Here is a 20,684-nt window from a genome sequence, read left to right on the forward strand (position 1 = left end):
AAGCTTTCATTTTTTCTTAAAAGTCTTTCCAAGGGAAGTGTTCCCCTGACCCGCCATCCTGAGTGCAGGTGTTCATCCGTGCATGTGTTTTGCAGACTTCAGACCCCGTGCCCTGAGGTGCATTGCATTTTTGTGTGTGTGTGTGTGTGTGTGTGTGTGTGTGTGTGTGTGTGTGTGTGTGCGAGTCTTTTGTAAAAATAAAACCTTGAAATCCTCCCCAACCTTGGCCTTTGCCCATGTTTTGAGAGTGGAAGCGTTAGCCAGGTTGCCAAGGTTTTCCCCGACTTGTTTTGAAAAGCGCCGTGGGATCTTTAACTCCCACCTAAAGCTTAGCTTATAAACTACACTATAAAACATTTTTTTTTAAAGGGGAAAAAGATATTCAGCCATTTGTATGGCTCTTTACAAGGTTTTCTTGATGTCAAGCTTTCTCAGGATGACGGGAGGGAGCTCCCCCACCCATTAGGAAAGAGGAATCTTTGGACAATAATCAGATATTTATGCCCCCTTCCTTCACAGCCCCTGCTGCTTCCTGCTCCAAAAGCCCAGATTGGGGCGAGGTGGCTAAGCATCCATGGGAAAGCCTGAGCCTGCATATTCCTGCCCCCCAGGCTTTAAGACGCAGACCCATAAACAAAGATCTGTATCTGCGAAGGAAAAAAAATAAAATTATTTCATGTGATTCAGTTACTTTTAAAAAAATGCATCTCAAAAAGGTTTGCAAGAAGGAACCCTGGCCCTCCAAACCAAAGAAAACTGCAACGAGTAAACCAGTTTTATTCCTAACGGCCAATATAAAGCTTCCCCGTTTAGCAAACATTCAAGGGCTCTCTAACTTCATGTTGCTGCTTGCTGCTGCAAGAGGCTTTTACCTTAATCACATGGCTTAGCAACAGCTGCACAACTAAGATTACACGCTACAATTACCTACTCAGGCACGCCGGAGTCTTCCTCAGAAGGAGCAAGTTCGACACCAAATTGCACTCGACACCCATTCCAAAACCAAAAAAATGCACTTAGATTTAAAAAAAAAACTGAAATGAAATGCACATCTTCAGGTTTTCAAAGCTGGTGGATTATGGAACAAAAGTCACTCTTAAATTACCGTGCTGCGGTCTCGGAAACCCTGATGTACGTCTGTCCCCAAAGAAAGGACCTATTACTGTGGCGGTTCGAATGGGAACTTGGGTCTTAAAGCAGTTTGTGGACACTGAACAGCTCAGTATAACTGCTACGGGGTCCAGTGCTTCCTCCAAAGTCAGTCCTCGGAGATGACCGCTAACAGCTCTGCCCTGGCTTCTCAAAGACCCACACCCCAAGGACCTCCGGATCATTTTAATTGCATTGCTGTCCTCCAAAATGGAAAACAGAGCATATGTTAAGAAGAAAAAGTCACCGTAGAACAGGGGCGGGCAATTATTTTGGGCGGAGGGCCGCTTACTGAGTTTAGGCAAGCCATCGAGGGCCGCATGACAGGCAGCCCAGAGCAGATTAATATTAATTTTCTAAATGTTTTAGGAGCCCTGCGGGCCAGATAGAATGGCCTGGCGGGCCGCATTTTGCCCACCCCTGCCGTAGAAGCTGCTGTTGTTTTTTCTATCCACAGTGAGCAAGTGCTTCCTTTCAGTCTCATCAGCTTTTACTTGAGAAGGGAAAACAGTAGAACAAGAAATGGGAGGGAGAAAAAATCCTCATCGTACCAATGCTCGCCAGGCTGCATCTGCTCTACATGCAAGGGTGGGGGCGTTTGAGCGGTCTTCTAGAAAGGTAGGGGAATAAAAAGGTCAAACATCCTCCTAACACTCCCAGAGCTGCAGAAACAGAGACACAGAACTGAACACAGGGGCAACTTCTTATGAAATACCGCTAGAGCGGCACAGCCCTTGCACGTCCCCCGACGTGCAAATGATCTGTAGAAGAGATGTGCGCTCTACTGCAGAAAGTGCAAGGTCCTGTTAGACCGAGTGGGAGGAGGCAGCGGTGGACTGGCCACGTGGCCATGCACAAGTAGGACGGGGAAGACTTGTCTTTTGGAGGGTCAGGGATCTCTCAAGGCATCGGGAGATCACAGGAAGCCAAGGGTGGAAGAGGCAGTTGCAGTTCAGACAGAGGGTGTAAAGGGCGGAACGACAAGAAGCAGGAGCCGAAATCTAACTAGAGCAGCACCAGCCAGGACCGTAAGTCAAGGGAATTTTATTTGAGCTAGTTAAAAAAGAAATCAATTAAGAGATTCAAGCACTAGCAAAGAAAGATGAGCTCAACATCGCCAGTCAAGCAGTGGGACTGGCAAGAGACTTTGTAGGAAGACCACATGCAGGCTGCAACGCAGAGCTTAATATTGTCATTCCCTGGTGAAACGGGTAACTTCCACTTCCACTTGCTCTAAAAGGTTTCACTCTCTGCATGACTGACTTGCTTATGAGCCTTACAAGTCTCTTGGCACTTTCTGCATTCGCGTTTCCTCCACCATCCGATCTCCTTGGCTACTGCAGGGCTGCGTGTGTAGCTGGTGGCATCTGACACCCAACATTTATTGACTTTTTTTTTTTTTTTTAACCTTGCTACAAATCCACCTGGAGTCTCCTATTAGTGCCGACTCATATACCTTTTTCAGAAAATAGAGGAAAGATTTCATTACAGAAAAAGGTAACTTAAAGCCCTGGAGCTATGCTGGCTCCTAATGATATGTTAGGGGGATAACTTGACAGGGTATTTCTCTAGGTCTTGGAAGAGTCTGTTGTACAACGTCAGCTATGAGTTTATTCAACAGAAAAGCTTCTGCCTCTAGAACGACACTTGGGAATAATAACCCTAAAATTAATAAGAAACCATTGTCTGTTCACGATGTGGGACCTGAACCAGAGTGCCATTAAACGTGGAGAATTAGCTGTACGAAGCAACACCCAGCATTTCTCCGATTGTAAAAGGGTTTTGCTTTGTTTTTTTTAGTTTTTGCCTTTGCTGCTATTAAGAATCTCATCTACCAGCTGGAGCAATAAAGTGGGATTTTGTAATGCTGACTCCCCCATCCCCCAAAGAAACTCTCGTAACATAAATAGATATTAAATGCTTTAAGGGAACTCGCTTTATTTAAAAAATAATCTATAAATATAGCATGCATTAATAAGCCCTTTTGATGCTTGTTTTGTGGTTTGACAGTAAACGTAATGGCTTACAGAGAGGAGTTAAATTAATAAACCCTGACCAGTCATGTTCTATTTGCCTAAATGCGAGTGTCGATGCCAAAATTAACATTCTGGTTTCTTTTGGAGGCAGCCCCGTGTCCTGCAGCATAGCTGGATGGACACAGTCTAGAAACCCTGGAGCAGATCCTGTCCCCAACCCGGTATCTCTACAGAAAGCCTGGTAATCCACAGAACTGGCATTGCTGGGGGATTGGCTAGACTAGCGAGTCTCACTCAGGGTGCTGCGCTACCCTGGGTGCCTCGAGATCCTTTCAAGGGTGCCACGCGGAGTTAGGAGCGCAAAATTGATTCCCATGAAAAATCCAGATATTTCAGCTAGAAATCCACAGTGTCAAAAACTTTCTGCTCGGCTGTGCTCCTTCTGAGTTCTTTGCAACACAAGAACTGCCCTATTCGCTTTCCAGAGTCAAAAAACAAGTGAAACCCAAGACCTGGCATTTTCCCAGGGGTGCCTTTAGACTCGAGTCATCCCACATTAGACTCAAAAGGCTGAGAACCGCTGGGCTAGATGTACAATGAGCAGCCAGCGTGCTGCGCTCTGTGTGCCCATCTACCACCTGACTTATGTACTGATCTAGCCAAGAGTGACGTTGGCCATGATCTGCAAAGTAGCATTTCACAAGCTGGAGAAGGGTCGTTGTCCCCATTTCATGCACGGGGAACCAGGACATAGAGACCGAGTGCCCCCGTGTCACTGATGGACTCTGTGGCCGACCCCAGACACCTGAGAGAAAGTGCAGTGTCTTAACTTCATGACCATCCTTACACCGCTCCCTCAGGGGTGAACTCTCCTGCCCCAATGAAGCCGATTGCAAAGCCCCCAATGGCTTCGAGGGAGTTCACTCTTGTGTTTTAGCACATGAGTTTTGACCCACTGTCCCTTGCTTTGCCCCTTCTGTATTTAGCGAGGTGACCATGCAACAAATAAATCGCCTCTATTCAATGCTGATGTACAGGTCTGCACTGCTGCCTGTCAAATCCATCGTGTCAGGGAAATCCATTTTTCCACCTAACCACTGCAAAGCCGAGGGATGTCATTCCAGGCAGGTGGGACATGGCTTTGAGAGAAGAATTAGCTTCCTGTGTGCTCTGAAGGCAACACATCCTGAAAAGCAACCGAGCCATTTTGGAATGAAGGGATGGCAAAAAGAAGGGATCTGTTGAAAGGACACATCTTCTAAAGAGCAAGCCAAACAAATAGAGAAGCACAATGGGGCCCTTTGAACAGGCCCTTCCCGCGGCGTGCTAGAAGGTGAAAGAAGAGAACCAACTTGTTAAGGGAATAGATAAGTCAAGTTCCCAGTGTCCCCCACCAGCAAATATTTTCAGGACACAATGGGCTCCCTGAAGCAGCACCTGCTAAAGAAACAGCAGGTCTGTTTGAACAAAAAAAAAAAAAAAAATGAATCCCTTGTTCTTCAGCGAGGTTACGTTCTGATCTTTGCCTCGTCCAGCTCTGTGCATTTCATCAATGACCAAAATACTGCCTTTTTCCCCGCTTTCATGCCAGTTTGGCACTCAGATAGTAAGAGCTTGATGGCCAGGGGAAGGAAGTGACCTCTGGCATCTACACGGCTGAGGTGGCACCAGCACCCGAAATGCAACTTTCTGCCATCCCGCATCCCCTCCATGTCTCGGCCAGCCTGGAAGGACCCTGCGAGAGGGCCGTTCAGTGCTCACAGACATTTTAGTCACCGTCTCCGCTGAGCAAGGAGCTGATCCATGCCATTTGTCTGGAGTTTAGTGAACTCCTTTCAACAAAGACTGAATTTTTATGCTGCCAAGCAGTTTAACAGCTTCCAGTCACCAAATCCCCATATCTGATGCCATCTAGCAACTCGGAAATGAAAACCTACTCCCGCTATGCTCCCATTCTGCCTGAAGGATCGGAGTATGGTCATGAAGTACAACTCTACCAGCCTAGCAGAGGTGCTGGCACAACCACCTGTTCTGCGTGCGAGACACCCCACCGCCACCCCTCAGGGTTTGACTTGACGCTGAAGAACGTGCTTGCAAGTTTGCAAAGGGTTTGTCATGCTTTTTGGTGGTGAAGGAGACAGATATTTGCATGACTTAGCAACCAGAGGGGAAAGATCAAACAAAAGTCCCTAAAGCCTTAGGGCCAGATCCTTTGTTGCAAGTCAGGGTGGCTCCAGGGCCACAGATACTCCAGTTTAACACTAATCGAGAGCCTGCCTGGCAGAGAGGAACCTCATGAAGAAGCTGCCAATCTTTACTCCATGTTTGCGAAACAGCTGGAAGTCTGCAGGAGCACAGGAAGTGTCGTACCAGGCCAGACCACAGGTCTGATCCCCTCCCTCTGAATTCTCTGCTCCATAAAGACGGGAGGAAGAGAAGACCCAAGATAAGCAAAACATTATTTCCAAGGAAAAGGATTTCAGAATTTGCCAAGCAGTGCAGAGGGGCTCGGGGGACACCTAGCACCTGAAACGGAGGCTGCCTATACACATGCTCAGGAGTGGGAGGAAGCTTTTTAATTAGAGTGGTTCCCGGAGAGCTGCTCTAACTAAAACAGCTTCTCATCACGTGTATTAAGCCCCAGCACATTTCAAAATGGCCGCAGGACACTTTATCTAAAGCTTGTTTGACGAGGTTTAAATTAAGCGCCCCCGTGGCCATTTTGAAACGCGTGGGGGCTTAGTACACGTGACGGCGAGGCGGCGCTGGAGCGTTCTGATTAGAGCGTGGACGAGGGCGTCTGTAGGGACCCTGAATCCCTAAGTCACGGGAACATCTCTTACCACCGAAGCTACTGTTAAGGAAAAAGGGCGTTGTTCGCCGTGCCGGTCTTACTGAATTACTCAGTGGTGCCCAAATGAGGGAATTTTAAGTTCTTTCACAAGCAGTTATGCCACATCCTTTGCCCAAGCACAACTTCAGTGTGTTATACACATTTACAGACACGTGGGCACCTCTTACTAGGAGGGTTTTTGCAAGCAGCTTGCATCAGAAAATCAGAACCAACTGGAGGGGAGTCCTAAGGCTAAAAGCACCAGCACAATGACTTGCTATCACAGCAGAGCCGTCTGACCAGTAGCAGCTTATTCCAGTTATCAGATGGACAGAAGAGCATTTAGGGGAGCCATATACTGCAGATACATGCGAGAATGCAGCTCCTGAGTTTCCAGCTGCCAGGAAGATAGCAATACCACAGCAGGGGTGGAGACACTAGGCTCAGGGATGCCGAGTCACGCTGTTCAGAACGAGAACAGTTCAACCCGGAGCAGGAACTAAAAGCAGATTGATTTTCATTGGGCCAGACAAGTTCAGAACCAAGCCCTCGTGTTCACATTTGCCCCTATGGTCCAGGCGAGATCCAAACACAGGCCCAGGTGTGGTTACGCAGACTCGGCTCAAATGCTTGCAAACGCGCAGCAAAGTCAATGCCAAACTGGAGATGCAGTCACCCTGAACTGAGCCCCAGGCTCAATCTACACTGGATCCAAGTCTGGACTCTCAGACACACTCTGCGGATGAAGCGAATACATACCATGTTCATAACTGTGAGGATGAATCTTTGAGCTGCCTCAGCACCATGGTATTGGACCATGTTGGCATCAGCCACTACCAGGGTCTCTACCGTATACTCATTGGTGAGTCGAATGGCATTTCTTCGCTCTCTCCAGTCATTTACTGATTTGATCTTCTTTTGCCTCTTCTTCTCTAAAAAATAAAGTACATATTAAACAATACTCCAGACCTAACAGGCAGATCCACAGCAACACATTATGCTGCATGGTAGCTAAAATTCCCCTGAAATTTCAGACAAGAAGTTCCCCTGTGACCTTCCCTTTCAAGGAGCCCATCAAGAGTTTACTTTATGAATACGTGCCTTACCAGATGTATGCATTTGCATGAGACAATTTGAATATATTGAAAACGTGATAGAAAGAACAACCCAAATCCAGAGAGACAGGATTAAGAAAGGCAGAGAATTAGTGGTGGCTGAACCCAGATAGAAATCGCGCCGTTGCAAGAATCACAGGACACAGAAACCCTGTTTGCTCCATTCACGTGGACAGATATGAGTGTAAACTCAGGACAACCCGCTGAAGAAAGGTCAGACCGGCCAGGTTCCTCGGGGACACGCTGGATCACGGAGCTACACAACAACTGCAGGATGACATACAATCTGGGGGATGTGTCTGTTCCTGCTAGCCTCTGAAGCCTTTTCTTAGCCAAAGCAGTTGTAAGAGATTCCTGCGGTCGGTATTTTGATTGGCTGCACTTTAAAAACGCATATCACATTAAATGGCACTTAGCCACTGGAGCTGATTACCAACAGATGTGGTAGGTTCTCCATCACTGAGCGCCTCTAAATGAAGCAATTAAAAATAGGTGTCTTCCTAAGAAAACAGGCGAGTCACTGGGTTAAATATTTAGGTGAAATCTATGGCCCAAGGTGAGCAGAATGGGTAGATTAGAGGATCACAATGGTCCTTACCGGCCTTTAATTCTATTAACTTAAGTCTGTAAACAGATGTTTCATCTGACCCCGGACACAGAGAGCACTCGGACTGATTGCTCTGTCCCTGGAATGAGCTAAAACAACTGTACAGACATACAAAAGGCTGTCCCAGAAAAAAAAGCATTAGTATGTCTTACTTCAGAGGGACTTGGATGTGGATGTGGATGTCTATACAACAAAAGGCTATCTCTTGGGACAACCACAATGTCTGTTCATAGCCTAAGAAAGCAGGAACGATTTTAGGGAATCCAGAAATGCAGCAGCAACTGGCTACTGCATAGGAGAGAAAATAAATCCCACCTGGTGTGAAAATAATCACTGCACCAAGGACATAAAAGCAAAGACCAAAGGACAAACACACCAGCGACCCGCTCCCTTCCCAGCTGAGAAGTAGAGCAACTCCCGCAGCTTAGAGACCGAAGCATATAACACCTGAAGGATAAGTGAGCAGGAGAGAACTGAAGCAGAGATTGGACATTAAATCGGTACTCCTCATTACAGCGAGGAAAGCATTCATGTTTTCATCTGCAAAATGAGTAGCTGGAAACAACTGGTTTTGTGATTACGGGCCAAATCTCAGCATTCAGCGAAATCACACGTGGCTCACTGCTCAAGGTGCTAATTGCTACGGGGAAAATCCTGCAGCTCATACTCATGTTCAGTGCTTCCCCTGGGAAAGCCAAGACTACTTGGGGGATGAACGCAGCGTGGTCCCTCCACATGAATGGGGCCGAGGCCATTCTTGTGTTCAATATAAAAGGGGTGTGCCGCAGAGATGCTACGTGAAGATCAGGTGGACATCTTCTTCTTTCGTGCTGCAAACGAACGTAAGAGCAAGGTCCTTCTTTCCCAGGCTGCCCTTCCAAAGCAGAGCCTTTCTATTCCATTATTAAGTGCAACAGATTTCCTCTAAGCACCTTCATATGGGAAACCCCATTCTGCAATGGGCAGATCTCAGTTTACAATGTTTATTCTATGATCCTGGTTTTCCACAGCCTGTTTACTAGCTCTCTTACCTAACGCAGCTTGTGTTACCCCAAGCTCCCAGGCTGGTAAAGACGCTTGCATCTAGACTGTCCGTTAGCGTTGAATGAATTGCTTTTATTCAGGTTGTCGGACTCCAGCGGTCGTAAGCCACTTCGTACCTACCTGAGCCCGACGCCAGGACTTCTGTTCATTCATACATCCGTTCCATCTCGGCAACATGCACATCCGCGCACGTCCGTCCCATCCATATTCACAACTGTCTGGCAGTCGTTCCAGAATCGCTTTGCTTATGCTTTTGTGCCCAAGGCATTAACTGTCAGTGCTCGGGATGTATTTTTACACTGAGTAAACAGCCATGAAATTCAATTTTTTTTCAACCTGCTTTGAAAACCCCCCTCCTGGGGAAAACATGCTTGACAGCGGCTCCTGCCCGAGCCAGAAAGGGTTCGGTCCATCTCGGGGGTGGCCCCACAAAACAGGATCTCCGTGCTGGACGACAAGGAGGAAAAGGGCCCCTCGGACGGGTGCAGCTCCAAGGGCTGTAAGGGGGGGAGTCCGAGCCTCACAAAGCTGGCTTCAGAGCTGCAGAGATGGACGGGCTGGAGCGCTGGGAAATGAAATAAAAGAAATCAGAGTGCCTGCGAAGGCCAGGCAGGAGGAAGGCCGAACACACCTTCGCTTTGCCAACTGTGAAATGGAGATGACTTCACTCAAGCGCGGTGAATGAGCTCCTCTGTTCTCTCTGTCCATCCCCAGGGTCACTCAGCTTAAGCTGCAGCAGTTTTATGGTTATTATTACAATACATACACTGGAGCACAGGAGATTTCTTCCATCAAAACATTTAATCAAGCTAGCGTTCGTTGACTTTTCTGACCTGGCAGCAATCCACTTCCGGGGAAGCGACAGTCCTTCCCCAGAAGAGCCAACGTTCTGGCTGCTCTCGGGACGAATCCTCACCTGGTGCAAGCCAGCCCAGCTCCACTCGTTTCAACAGAGCTGAAGTGACAACCTGGCCCACCGTCTTTATCATTCAAAGGAGGGGAGCTCTCATGCCGTGTTTATAGGGGCTGCTCTCTCACACAAACACATGCCAGCTTTGGAAGGTGTTGCTATGAATAACCCGTGAAGCAGCGCAGGCCAGAATAAAAAGCAAAGATGTTTGCATGACCCTCCTAAAATACAGCAGAGGCAACACACGCTGCAGACAGGACACGAAGCGCGTAGGGTTGGATTCACGGACCTGATGGGCACCGGGGACAGTTGTGCTCGCAGTCTGACCTCCGTTAACCACAGCATCAAGCACAAGGTTGCCGGAGGATTCCTGAAACAGGACCGCATTTAAGAGAACGGAGGTCCTGAGACCGCGAGATGCAACCGTGCATTCAGGGGAAAACCGCCAAGGTCAGAAAGGCAAGATTTCTTTTAAGCCTGATGGGATGGCAATAAGTCTTGACAGTTTTATCTCTGGAATTAGAAACACTCCCCCACGCGCAGCTGAGAAGCGACGGGCTCGTCTTTCACCCAGCGCAAAGACAGGACAGAGGAGATGAAGAAAGAAATCCTTGTCGTTTCTGTACACCTGGAATCTACCTGTCTGGACACCAGATACCTTTCAGCACAGAGGGCAAGTATGAGAGAGGAATGTCTGCCGTCTAAAAAGGCAACAGTTAAATCCACGGGACTTGGGTCATTTCCTCCAGACTAACTCTACCTGGTCTTTGGAAGGGTTCAGACTACTCCTGTCTTGTTCGTGAATCTCCATGAACCAGCCTTTTCGCCAGCGCCAATACGTCAGTAGTAAAGGCTCTTCAATTCATACAGTAATCACAGCATGAATCTCCTCCTCCTGCACTGCTGTGCTTGACTGCTACCCTGACTGTTTAGTAAAAATACATCTAAAGCTACCAGCCAGTCCAGGAGGGTATAATTTATGCTTCCCTGCTCCACACTTGTGCCCGGTGGGGGATTCAGGAGGGAAGCATGGCTCTGCAGAAGGTCCTGCTCTGGATGAGCCATGCGAAGCCACACCAGTGGAGACTGCTGGACAAATACACTGGGATCCCATGCATGTTGGCCGACCCCGCTCCTTTCCAATCAGAGCTGCCCCCTTTCAAGCCGACCCCTTGCACTTCTCTTCCCATGCATGCATGCCCTGCTTATCTGAGACGGCAATTACAAAATGCTTTGCCGCAGCCGACAGCCAGGTTGAGAGATGGCCAGAGTTGCCAGCCTTGCTGGGTCTCAAAGATTTTCGTGCAACATAACAAGCACTGAGGAAAATCTGGCTGGCTGGCAATGCAAGATCAAGCACTCCCGGACAAGTGGCACAAGCCTCGAGCGTGGAAAGCTGGTATTTGCACCAGCTGGTGTCTTGAGGGCCTGAGCATCCAGTGCCACCTTCTTCCTTGCTGGTGACACAACTATGACGAGGCTTTAAATGCTCCTTCAAGAGCTTCCCCCTGCAGTCTGCTATTTCGACAGCTTTTCCTTTTTTAAGGTGGTCATTCCTACCTCGTAACCCAACATGACTGCTTTGAAATAGGGCTGGGGCTGGACTCCAGTCAAGGAGTCTGTGCCTGGAATGACTGAGCTGTGAAAAATGCCTCGGCTAAAGAAAAATAGTCAGAGCACTCAAAGTTTTTCTCTGTGCCCTCCCCGCCTGCGGGAAAAAAGCCACTTGGGGGTCCAGAGAAGAGTGAGCCCGCTGCACTGGACTGCAAGTCGGCTGCATCGGTTTTGGGGAGCAAGGCTAGAGGCAAGGGGCAGGCTCCAGTCACCACCTCCATTGCTGGCCTGTGTGGTCTCTCCTTTGGGACAGACCAGTGAGCTGGCCAGGGTTTGCACATCTTGCTTGACGCCTCCCTCTACAAGGCTGTGAAACTGCAGCTGTGCAGCAATTTGGAAGGTGTGATTCCTGGAGAGGGGTGGCAGGAGGGGAGAGCTGGCAAACCTCTGGGCAGCCTTATATTACACTGCGTAGCCCACCTCCCTCCCCCCCTGAACTTGACTTGGAGCTGAGAGTTGGCCGGTTTTCAGATGGTTTTCCACACAAAACCTCCCACTCTCAACCTCATCACCACCCCACTGGCTCACCTTGAAACTCAGCCAACTCAACGAAAGTTGGAGAAGTTGGGCTCTTAACGTCCTACTCTTCCTAGGAGCAGCAGTTTAAAGGTTACCGAGGATCTGTAATGTGAAATGAGTCCAAGGAAGACAAGGGAGTCTACAAAGAGCTTTGCAGGTCACTGGGCAAGCTAGAGAGACACTACACATGTAAGGCAAGGCAAAATGGCAAGTGCTTTGCTAGAGGTTGGGTCTTTGGTCTCCCATGTTTGGCCTGCATGACATCAAATGGTACGTGGACCCTCTCCTCACCCCTCGGCTGAGGTAGCTGCGTTGCTATCCCCATTGCTCATCCAGAACCAGCTTCATCCAGGACTTTTCCCATATGTCCGCGCCCCCACACGACCAACTTTGTCTGCATTGCCGAGCGCATGCTGGTATCTCTATGTGGAAACAGAGCAGGTGACTATACAACTTCCCCGGTGCAAATGGAGGTGTCAAAAAAACCTCTGTAGAGCCCCACGTCTGAACCAGGTCTACACAGGGGACTCTGGCCCCTGCCCCATCTGATTTATGAACCCAGAGTGGATTATCCTTCCACCAGCACATGAAGCCCAAAGTAAAATAAACATAAGCCTTTAAAACCAGAATTAAATGCTCAGTGGAATCTTTATTTGAAGAAACTGATGTTGCGAGCTTTGCGGTGCAGATGTGAAGTGTTAGTGTGAAGGCATTAGGGGCAATAAAATACAGGCGGGAGGCTGTCAGAGGCGTTTACATTGAGGGGAACATACATAACCAAGCTACAAGCAGAGTCTAGGGGTCAGTGTTCGAATTTAAGAGGTCAGGCACCATCGCAGGGAGCCTGGTCTCAAACCGGCAGCCTGAAATGCAGCTCGTGAGCTGTGTGCGAGGTGCAGTGCTGCTTTGCCATGGCCAATGTGTTACTCTCCTGAGGCTTGCAAGGGTTTGGAGTGGTCTATAATGTGGGGCGAGCCGTAGAGCTGCAGTCCCAAGTGTGCAGGCACCTAGCACTTCAGCTAGCTCGGGGGCTGATTTCGATTAGCAGGCTCCCATCTTCCCTGGGCAACGTGATCACACTGCTTGGAGGATGCCAAGGCCTGTAAATTCGTCCTCGAGGGGCCCTATGGCATCAGCTGGCTTTTCTGCATCTTCAGTAGAGGCCTCTAGTTCAAAGAGTCGGCATCCTTCATTTCACAGCTTATCATTGCAACCTCCGCCTCTTTACATATATTCAATAAGCGTGTCCAGAACTGTTCTTCTTTCCAACCACCCTCACCGCTACTCTTGCAAGTCTCCTCTGTCCCTCTCCGTACACTTCTCTGGAATATAGGACTTCTCTGAAAGGCCACCCTTCTACCCTGGCCTCGCCCCCTAAATATTTTTGTTCCCTTTCTTTCAGCTGCAACCACCTGGCTGCACTTAAACCTACAAAGCAGAGTTGGTGAAAATTACTTATTTAAATAAGGGACTGAGCATTTTACCCAAGGCTAGAACTCCCATTAGGAGTCCTTTTCCTCAAGGGATAATTGGGCAGCAGCCTCAAACATGCCTTGCTCTTTTAACTTGAGAATTATTCTGCCAGAAGATTTTCCTCGGACGCCAGCCAATACAGCTGTGGATTGCCAGGTGAAAAACTGAACACCTGGCTTCTATCCTGTGCCGTTGCTTGAGGAAGACCCTGGGCACGAGCGGAAGTGTTGGAGAAGCCACAGCTGTCACTGGAATCAGATGCTAACCTGCAAGGCCCGTTACAGAGGTGCAGAGTTGCTCTGCCGACTCTCCTCCAACGATGGCAGATGGCAGGACAAGGAGCAACGGTCTCAAGTTGTAGCAAAGGAAGTTTAGGTTAGATATTAGGGAAATATCGATCATGAAAAGGGTAGTAAAGCACTGGAACAGGTTACCCAGACAGGCTGTGTGCTCTCCATCCTTGGAGGTTTTTAAGATCCAACTAGAAAAAGCCTTAGCTGGGATGATCTAGTTGGAGCTGGTCCTGCTTTGGGCAGGGGGTTGGACGAGATGCGACCTCCTGAGGTCCCTTCCAACCTTAGTTTTCTAACCAGACCAGAGGGTTTCATTAGCTTCATTTGAAAGAAGATGAGTGTCTCTCTCTGAGGACAGCGACATTCAGGAGGAACAGGAGGTCCTGTGCACAGAATCGTAGGATAGCAAAACTCAAAAGGGACATCAAGATGTCATCTAGTCCAGCCCCATGCTCAAGGCAGCAGCATCCCTGACTAAATAAGCAGCATCCCAACAAGGTGTCTCCAGAGCCTACTCTTAATTTTTTTTTTTTTTTTTTTGCAACCAAGAGTTTAATCTGGTATTTTCTTCTCTCAGAAATCAAGATCAGCATATTCAAGAAATAGCTGGCTGCTAAGGCAAATAAATCCTGTCTCAAGGATCTTCTGCTTAGGCATAACGAGTCACGGTAAGGGGGCAAGTTTGGCTAATATCCACCGTGTGCATGCACACATAGGTACTACATTAGGAGGAGGGTTGGCATCCCAAGTTAACCAGTCACATTTGGTGTCACTAGTAGGATCCCCAATTCCTTTAGCACAGAAAGGAAAGGAAGTCAACCATTTGCTTAAGAGGGTCGATTCTACATTTAAAACAGATGTAAAGAATTGATTAGCTTAGTCTCAAGATGTAAAAAGATGGCTTTTCCCCATCTAAGGTTGGCAGGTTTGGGAAATTTAATTAAGATGTTTTTAAAATGCAGCTGCATTAAAAAAAAAAAAAGAAAGAGGTGAAGAGGCAAAGCCGAGTTTTGTGGGGCATGTATCTCTGCAACCCTGACTGTACAGCATCATGCCGTGCACGAAGGCCAGGATGCGAGGTTAACGAGAAACAAAAGTGAAAGCTTCCCAAGAAGAGAGAAGCAAAGCTAAACAGCACACAAGTGCACTCCAGTCTTCACTTAAGCAACCTCAGGGGGTTTCTGGAAACAAGAAGGTGGTTTATTTTTTTAAGATGCATTGACTTAACCTTCACTGGCTTTTCCCAACTCCATCATGCTTGTCTGGGTTTTGATGCTGCAGCAGTTTTCCAGCCATTTCTTAAGCAGCTTTGCCAAATGCCTCATGGCCCCAGAGCATGGGGGTGAATGCACAGAGCAATGAGTCTTTGTGCCCTTGGTTTGCTCCACCTGCCTATCAAGCTGCTCATGGTGAGAAGCGAAGCAGGTTCAACATGCATGCAACTCGTTACAGCTGGGAGCAGGCTGGACCAGGCTTCACCGGTAAAGTATTGCTGAAGATGCGACTGCCGATTGAGGTTCACTGAATACCCTACTTAAAAAGGAGCCACTGCAGGAAAAAAGGCGCAGTGCAGGCAAGTGCAGAGGTGCGATTTTGTGGCGGTGGCGGGTGCGCCTACATGCAGCTCCTGGACGGCAAGGGAACAGCACCTGCCACCTCCCTTGGCATGGACCCGCCGCCTGTCAGCTACCTTGCAGTGGCCCTTCTCACATGCACAGCTCCAGATTACTCCCCAAACACACTGAAATCCTGAGGCTCGATTTAACTCCAGAGATTTTTTTTGCACCTTGTCCCATTCCTCATGGCGGTTTCTTTGGCACCTTGGCTCCTAGCTGGGAGAGAAGTAAGGTTGGTAAAGAAACTCAGCAACTTGAAGGATCAGCCCTGAGGAGAATAACCTATTACCATCCCTCATGCAAAAGACAGTGGGATTTTATCTGCCCTGTCTATACCCATTGTTTGCCCCGATTGCTTCATTACTCTACTCTCTGCCCAGTCCCAGGGGCGAGACAGGTTTGCTCTGCCCTGGTACCGAGAGAGGGAGCAGCACACAAGCCTGTGACAAAGTGAAGCATAAGTACAATCATGGGGGAAAAACAGGCCGAAGGGATCTCGGGAGCCCATCTAGCCAAACCCCCTACTGAAGACGGGATCATCCTTGTTTTGAACCAAATTCAGTCAAGTGAATTTGCTCTTAAAAGCTTCGAAGGATGCTCCAGTGCTTAATGAGATCTTCCCAAGATCCTACCTGGATCTCCTTCGTTGCACTTTAAGACCGTTACTTCCCATCCCACCCCCTAGAGACACAGCAAATAGGCAGTCACCTCCTCTTTATATCTACCCATCGACTGTTAGCAAATAGGGAAACTTTTGCTGAAAGGATGATTACTCCAATTGAAACATGGCCAGAAGGCAGCAAAAAACACCGTGACGCTTGGGAAAGTGCCCATGACCCTCAACAGTCTATGGGCCGGGACCTCGTTTTCATATCTGCAGGACCGTGTTTCTATCATCCAAAAAGCACCAACACTTCAGCGCAGGATAACTGGCTCAGCGGAGAGTCAGACTGCCACACCCCGAGTAACTAGCACAGCTTCCTCCTACAGCGCCAGGATTTGCCTTGAAGGCCTCCCAACCAACTAGCGACTAGGCCTAGTTTATAAGAGCCAAGGCAGAGGAGGAGACGCATTAAGTGTACACTTCATGGGGACGTGCAGCAGTGTTTAGGGATACACCATCAGACTGAGAATCACAAGAGTACTGCTGGCTCTGCTACTGACGTGCTGCTTGACCTTGGGCCCGTCACTTTGCCCTTCCGAGCTTCTTTTTCCCTTCCCACTTCTTGTCTATGTTGAGTAATTGGATTGAACAATGGGATTGAAAGCTGCATGGGGCAGAGCCAGAGCCTGGTCGAGGCCACCAGGAGCTCAAATAATCTTGCATTAAATCCAAGGGAAGAGTGTTCTCTAGACACATGAGTCAAAAATGACCTGTGAGGATCCCAGGCAAATAATAAAGCACATTAATAGCTTGCTTTAGTATTGCAAAGTGCAAGAAATGGTGATACGGGCTTCCAGGTTCATCTTAATGGGTCTTTGTCAAGAAATGTTTTAGGACTGCTTGCCTTGCAATAGCGTGGCCATGCTAGCATCACTCTTGCCGAGACTGCAAGAACTTAAAGCAATTCCACCAAACCAAGGGTCTCAGCAGTGCAAACAAGAACGGCATCTGGCCCCTAAGATCATATATCTGCTGCCACCTCATCTTCGGCAAGGTCGTACGGGTAAAATGGAAAGCTTGAGCTGACCCGTGCAAGCCAGCTCGTCTCCCATAGCCGTGCTGGCTCTGCAGCGCTAAGCAAAGTAAAATATAGTGTAATAGTTATTTTAATCCCTAATGTAAGCAGATACGTTGGATTACACAGGCAGCAGGTCGGCTGAGAAAGAGGCTGCCAATTCATGTAGCAGCTTTCCAGAGCCAACTTCAACTTTACGACACCCCTGCCATGGCAAAGTTATTAGTCCCACTTCACAAATAAGGAAATTGTGACAGAGGGAGAGGTTAACGTCCAAATTTTCAGGATGGCCTCCAATTTAGAGAACCTCAAATCTGTGGAGTGCCCAATTTCAGACACCAACAGCTTCATTTTACAAAGTGCAGTGATCTCAAACCAGCGCGGGTGTCTTTATGCCGATACGCGGGGTTGGCCAAAGACATGGGAGCTGTCACTCCTCATATGCATCTTACTTGGCAGCTGCCCCACATTGGCTTCCTGCTCCTTGACTGGAGATCTTCTAAGAATCAGTATGCCCAGTAATTGCCTCTCCACCCATGCTTGGTTTTAATTATGGGCAGTAGAGATAGGAAGCAGGGCGCAGAAGGGCAGGGGTCATGGGCCTGCTCCTGCACTTATACCCTGCAGCAACCCAGTGAGCTCAGGGTGAGCTAACAAGGGCTCTACCTCCAGCCCTGAAATAGGAAGGGCTTCTGGGTTTAGGCTGTACTGCTGTTGGGGGCACTTAAGGGCTTTCAATGTATACAGCTGGTGTGTACGGGCATGAGAGTGGCCCTGATACCACCCTTAAGTAGGGTGACCACATGGCCCAGTTCGGCTGGGACGCTCCTGGATTCCGTAGCCACTTGGTCAAAGATCCCTTTCCGGAGCCTGGCAGAGAGGTGGAGCGGCATGGTGTGCCAGGCAAGCGGGCAGGCAGGCTTGGGAGTCTTGGGAATAAAGGTCCCACGGGAGCTGAAGTCATGGGCCATTGGCAGAGCTGGGAATGGGATCCCACTCCCAACCTGGCACTTCCCAGCAGCTCCGGTGACAAAATGCAGAGACAGAGCACTGTTCTCCATCTGCTCAGCAATACCCAGGAGCCTCCTAAGAACCTTCCTGCCCAGATGGACAACAGGCGTACCATCAACTTCCTCAAGAAAAGGGCCTCGTCACCACACATTATTTTGCTGGCAGCTGCCAGGTTAGATTTTATTATGCTTTGATGCAAACTAATGCTAACTTCTACCAGGAGCCAGAAGACATAGTAGAACAAAACCTTGGGAGAAGGAAGAACGCTCCAGCTGCTACGCCTCTTCTGCATCTGTCCGCTGAAGAGCGGAAAAAGTACAGCCGCCCCCTGCACAGCAAGTTACAACCACTGCCTCTGAGCCAGGAGGGGCCAGCGATGATATCTTCTTTGCGGTGAATGGAGAAAGAAGGTTCCCAAACCCGCGGCAGGTTGATCTCGACCAGCGTGACCAGAGTCCCTGCTCGGAAAGCCAGCGTTTCAGAGAGACCAATGAAACTCTGAGTGCAAGTAAAGAATATTCCCGTGAGAAAAAGGTCTGTACAATCTGGTGTGGGATAAGGCAAGTATTTGCAAACATTTTAATTAAATTACACGTTCTGCGCTGCCCTTTGTTAAATCCTCTCTCTAATACTTCAACAGATACTTCCTAATAAGGACTAACACAGGTTGCATTACATCTCACTATTTTTAGTGCGCACATGTTTTGGCCATATCAACTGTTATTCCAGGCCAAGTCAAACCTGCAGAGAAAACATGGCAGGGAGACAAAGATTCAAGATGGGGAAACGCACCATGACTTGCGTTACATTTGGAATTTATACCTGTTGAGGGAATATGTTCCCTTCATTTGATACCTGCAAACTAGCACCTGTTGCAATGACCACCAGCCTTGAACCATTGGCAAACCAGGCTGGCTAAAAATACTGAAGGAGACTAAAAATACCATCATCTTTTTGTGAATAGAAATACTGACATTCCTACGCTTTCCCAGCTTGCTTCTCTCAGTGCAGCACTTTGACATTAGAAGAAAACTATAGCTCAGATTAACTGAAAAGAAAGGCTCCCATTTAGGGGGTAATTTATGGGGTCTCTGTCACAAATATGAAATAACGCCCTCTTCCCCCTCCAAAAGACACCCTGCGCTCTTTCACGCACCCAAGCTGTATTTTATGTCAGGCCCAGTATGTAAAGGGAGCTTAATACATCACCAGAGACCTTTGGAAAAGTTATTAGAGAACTTCACATTTCCCAAAGAAACAGAACATTTTATAACATGGTTAAGAAGGAATCGCTTTGCTTTCATAACGCGGTTTCATTTGGTCCTTTTCATACTGATACTTTTCCCCACTAAGAAATAGAAGAAACCCTTTCCCCAAAGATTTGGGTTTTTTGATGATGTAGTGGGGCTGGTCTTCAGCTAGCGGGGGTTGGTGTCACAGCTCGGGACTCTCACCCCCCAGCCCTGTCCCCCTGCCCACTCCCTATTTACTAAGGAGCCTCCATGGGGTCATGAGTGATTCAGAAGGGGAGAGGCTATTCTGCACAAACCCCCTAGTTAGTGCAGGGCACAGATCTTGGGGGCATGGCCAGGGCCCCAGTTTAATATAACAGCATATGTGAAGAAGACCAAGAATGCTTTGGTGTACACACGTTTCCATTTATGCATATTAAACCCCATTAGAAACATCTCCCCTCAAATGCAGCTGTTCCTCCCAGGCCTTTGAGAAGGAAGCACGAGAACTTGCCTAGAAGAGCATCACCTTTAGGAAACAGAGGCCTCCGGCCACGTACGCAGCCCATGGTACACAGGTGAGAATGGATGAAGCATGCTACCTAGTAGTGTGGAGCCACCGTGCTCTTACACAAACTAACACCTGCCTTCCCTTTTCTCTCCCCTCCGAGAGCAAAGCATCCAAAAGTCTCTTTGTGCGACTTCTGTTGACTTAACAGAGGCTCGAGTTTGTGCCCAAGCAGGAACCTGCTCTATGCCTTGGATAATTTCTTCTTTCTTCAACTCCCTGCAGGGTGGTCCCAAAGAGGATGGGGCTGGGCTGTTCCCAGTGGTGGCAGATGACAGGACAAGGAGCAATGGGCTCAAGTTGCAGCAAGGGAAGTTTAGGCTACATATTAGGAAAAACTCTCTCAGGAGAGAAGTAATGCATTTGAACAGGTTACCCAGAGAGGTGGTGGGATCTCCATTCTTGGAGGTTTTCAAGACCCGGCTAGACAAACTTTGCCTGGGATGATCTAGTTGGAGACAGTCTGGCTTTGATCAGGGGGTTGGACTGGATGTGACCTCCTGAGGTCCCTTCCAACCTTCATGTGCTAGGATGCGGCTGGGGAGCAGGTGATTTAAAGATGTGTGACTAAGCACAGCTGCTCATCCAAGCTAGAAGAACCAGTCCCTGCTGCCGAAGCACCTCCGAAGGTGAGAAACACCAGCTGTAGGTATTGAACTGCCAGATCAACAGGGACTAAGGGCATCTCAGGCCAGTAGAAAGCACAGCTCAGTCCGTACCTCTTTAAAGCCCGCTAGCGCAAAGCTTGAGGGCTCCCAGGTAAAGGAGCAGGTCTTTGGGAAGGACAGGGCCTACTGCCAGCACAAAATCCCAAAACTGGGGCACTCCACTACCTTTATCTACTTATTTCACTTTATTTTGTTGCCCCTCTCCTGGGCCAGAAGCCAGTCCACTAACTTTTGTTTGCACTGGATAAGGGCCTAGGAATGTATGGACACAATCAGCAGCTGGGATTTAAACATCTCAGCATCTGCCACTTTACATTTTTATTAGAAAAGAATCCAATTTGCTCCAATTCCCTTTTATGGACCATTGAATTTCAGTC

General features: G+C 48.4%; 1 protein-coding gene across 1 annotated transcript in view; it reads right to left on the reverse strand.

Moving 5' to 3' along the window:
* Positions 1–20,684, reverse strand: part of ADAMTS17 (ADAM metallopeptidase with thrombospondin type 1 motif 17) — a gene marked incomplete at its 5' end in the record, with an annotated part of 251,800 nt that overhangs the window by 214,536 nt on the left and 16,580 nt on the right. The window contains one exon of the mRNA XM_006020100.3: positions 6,718–6,890. Coding sequence (XP_006020162.1) covers positions 6,718–6,890 — 173 coding nt within the window. The remainder of the gene's footprint in view (positions 1–6,717; positions 6,891–20,684) is intronic.

Source organism: Alligator sinensis, unplaced genomic scaffold (assembly GCF_000455745.1).
Source record: "Alligator sinensis unplaced genomic scaffold, ASM45574v1 scaffold210_2, whole genome shotgun sequence".
Lineage (NCBI taxonomy): Eukaryota > Metazoa > Chordata > Crocodylia > Alligatoridae > Alligator > Alligator sinensis.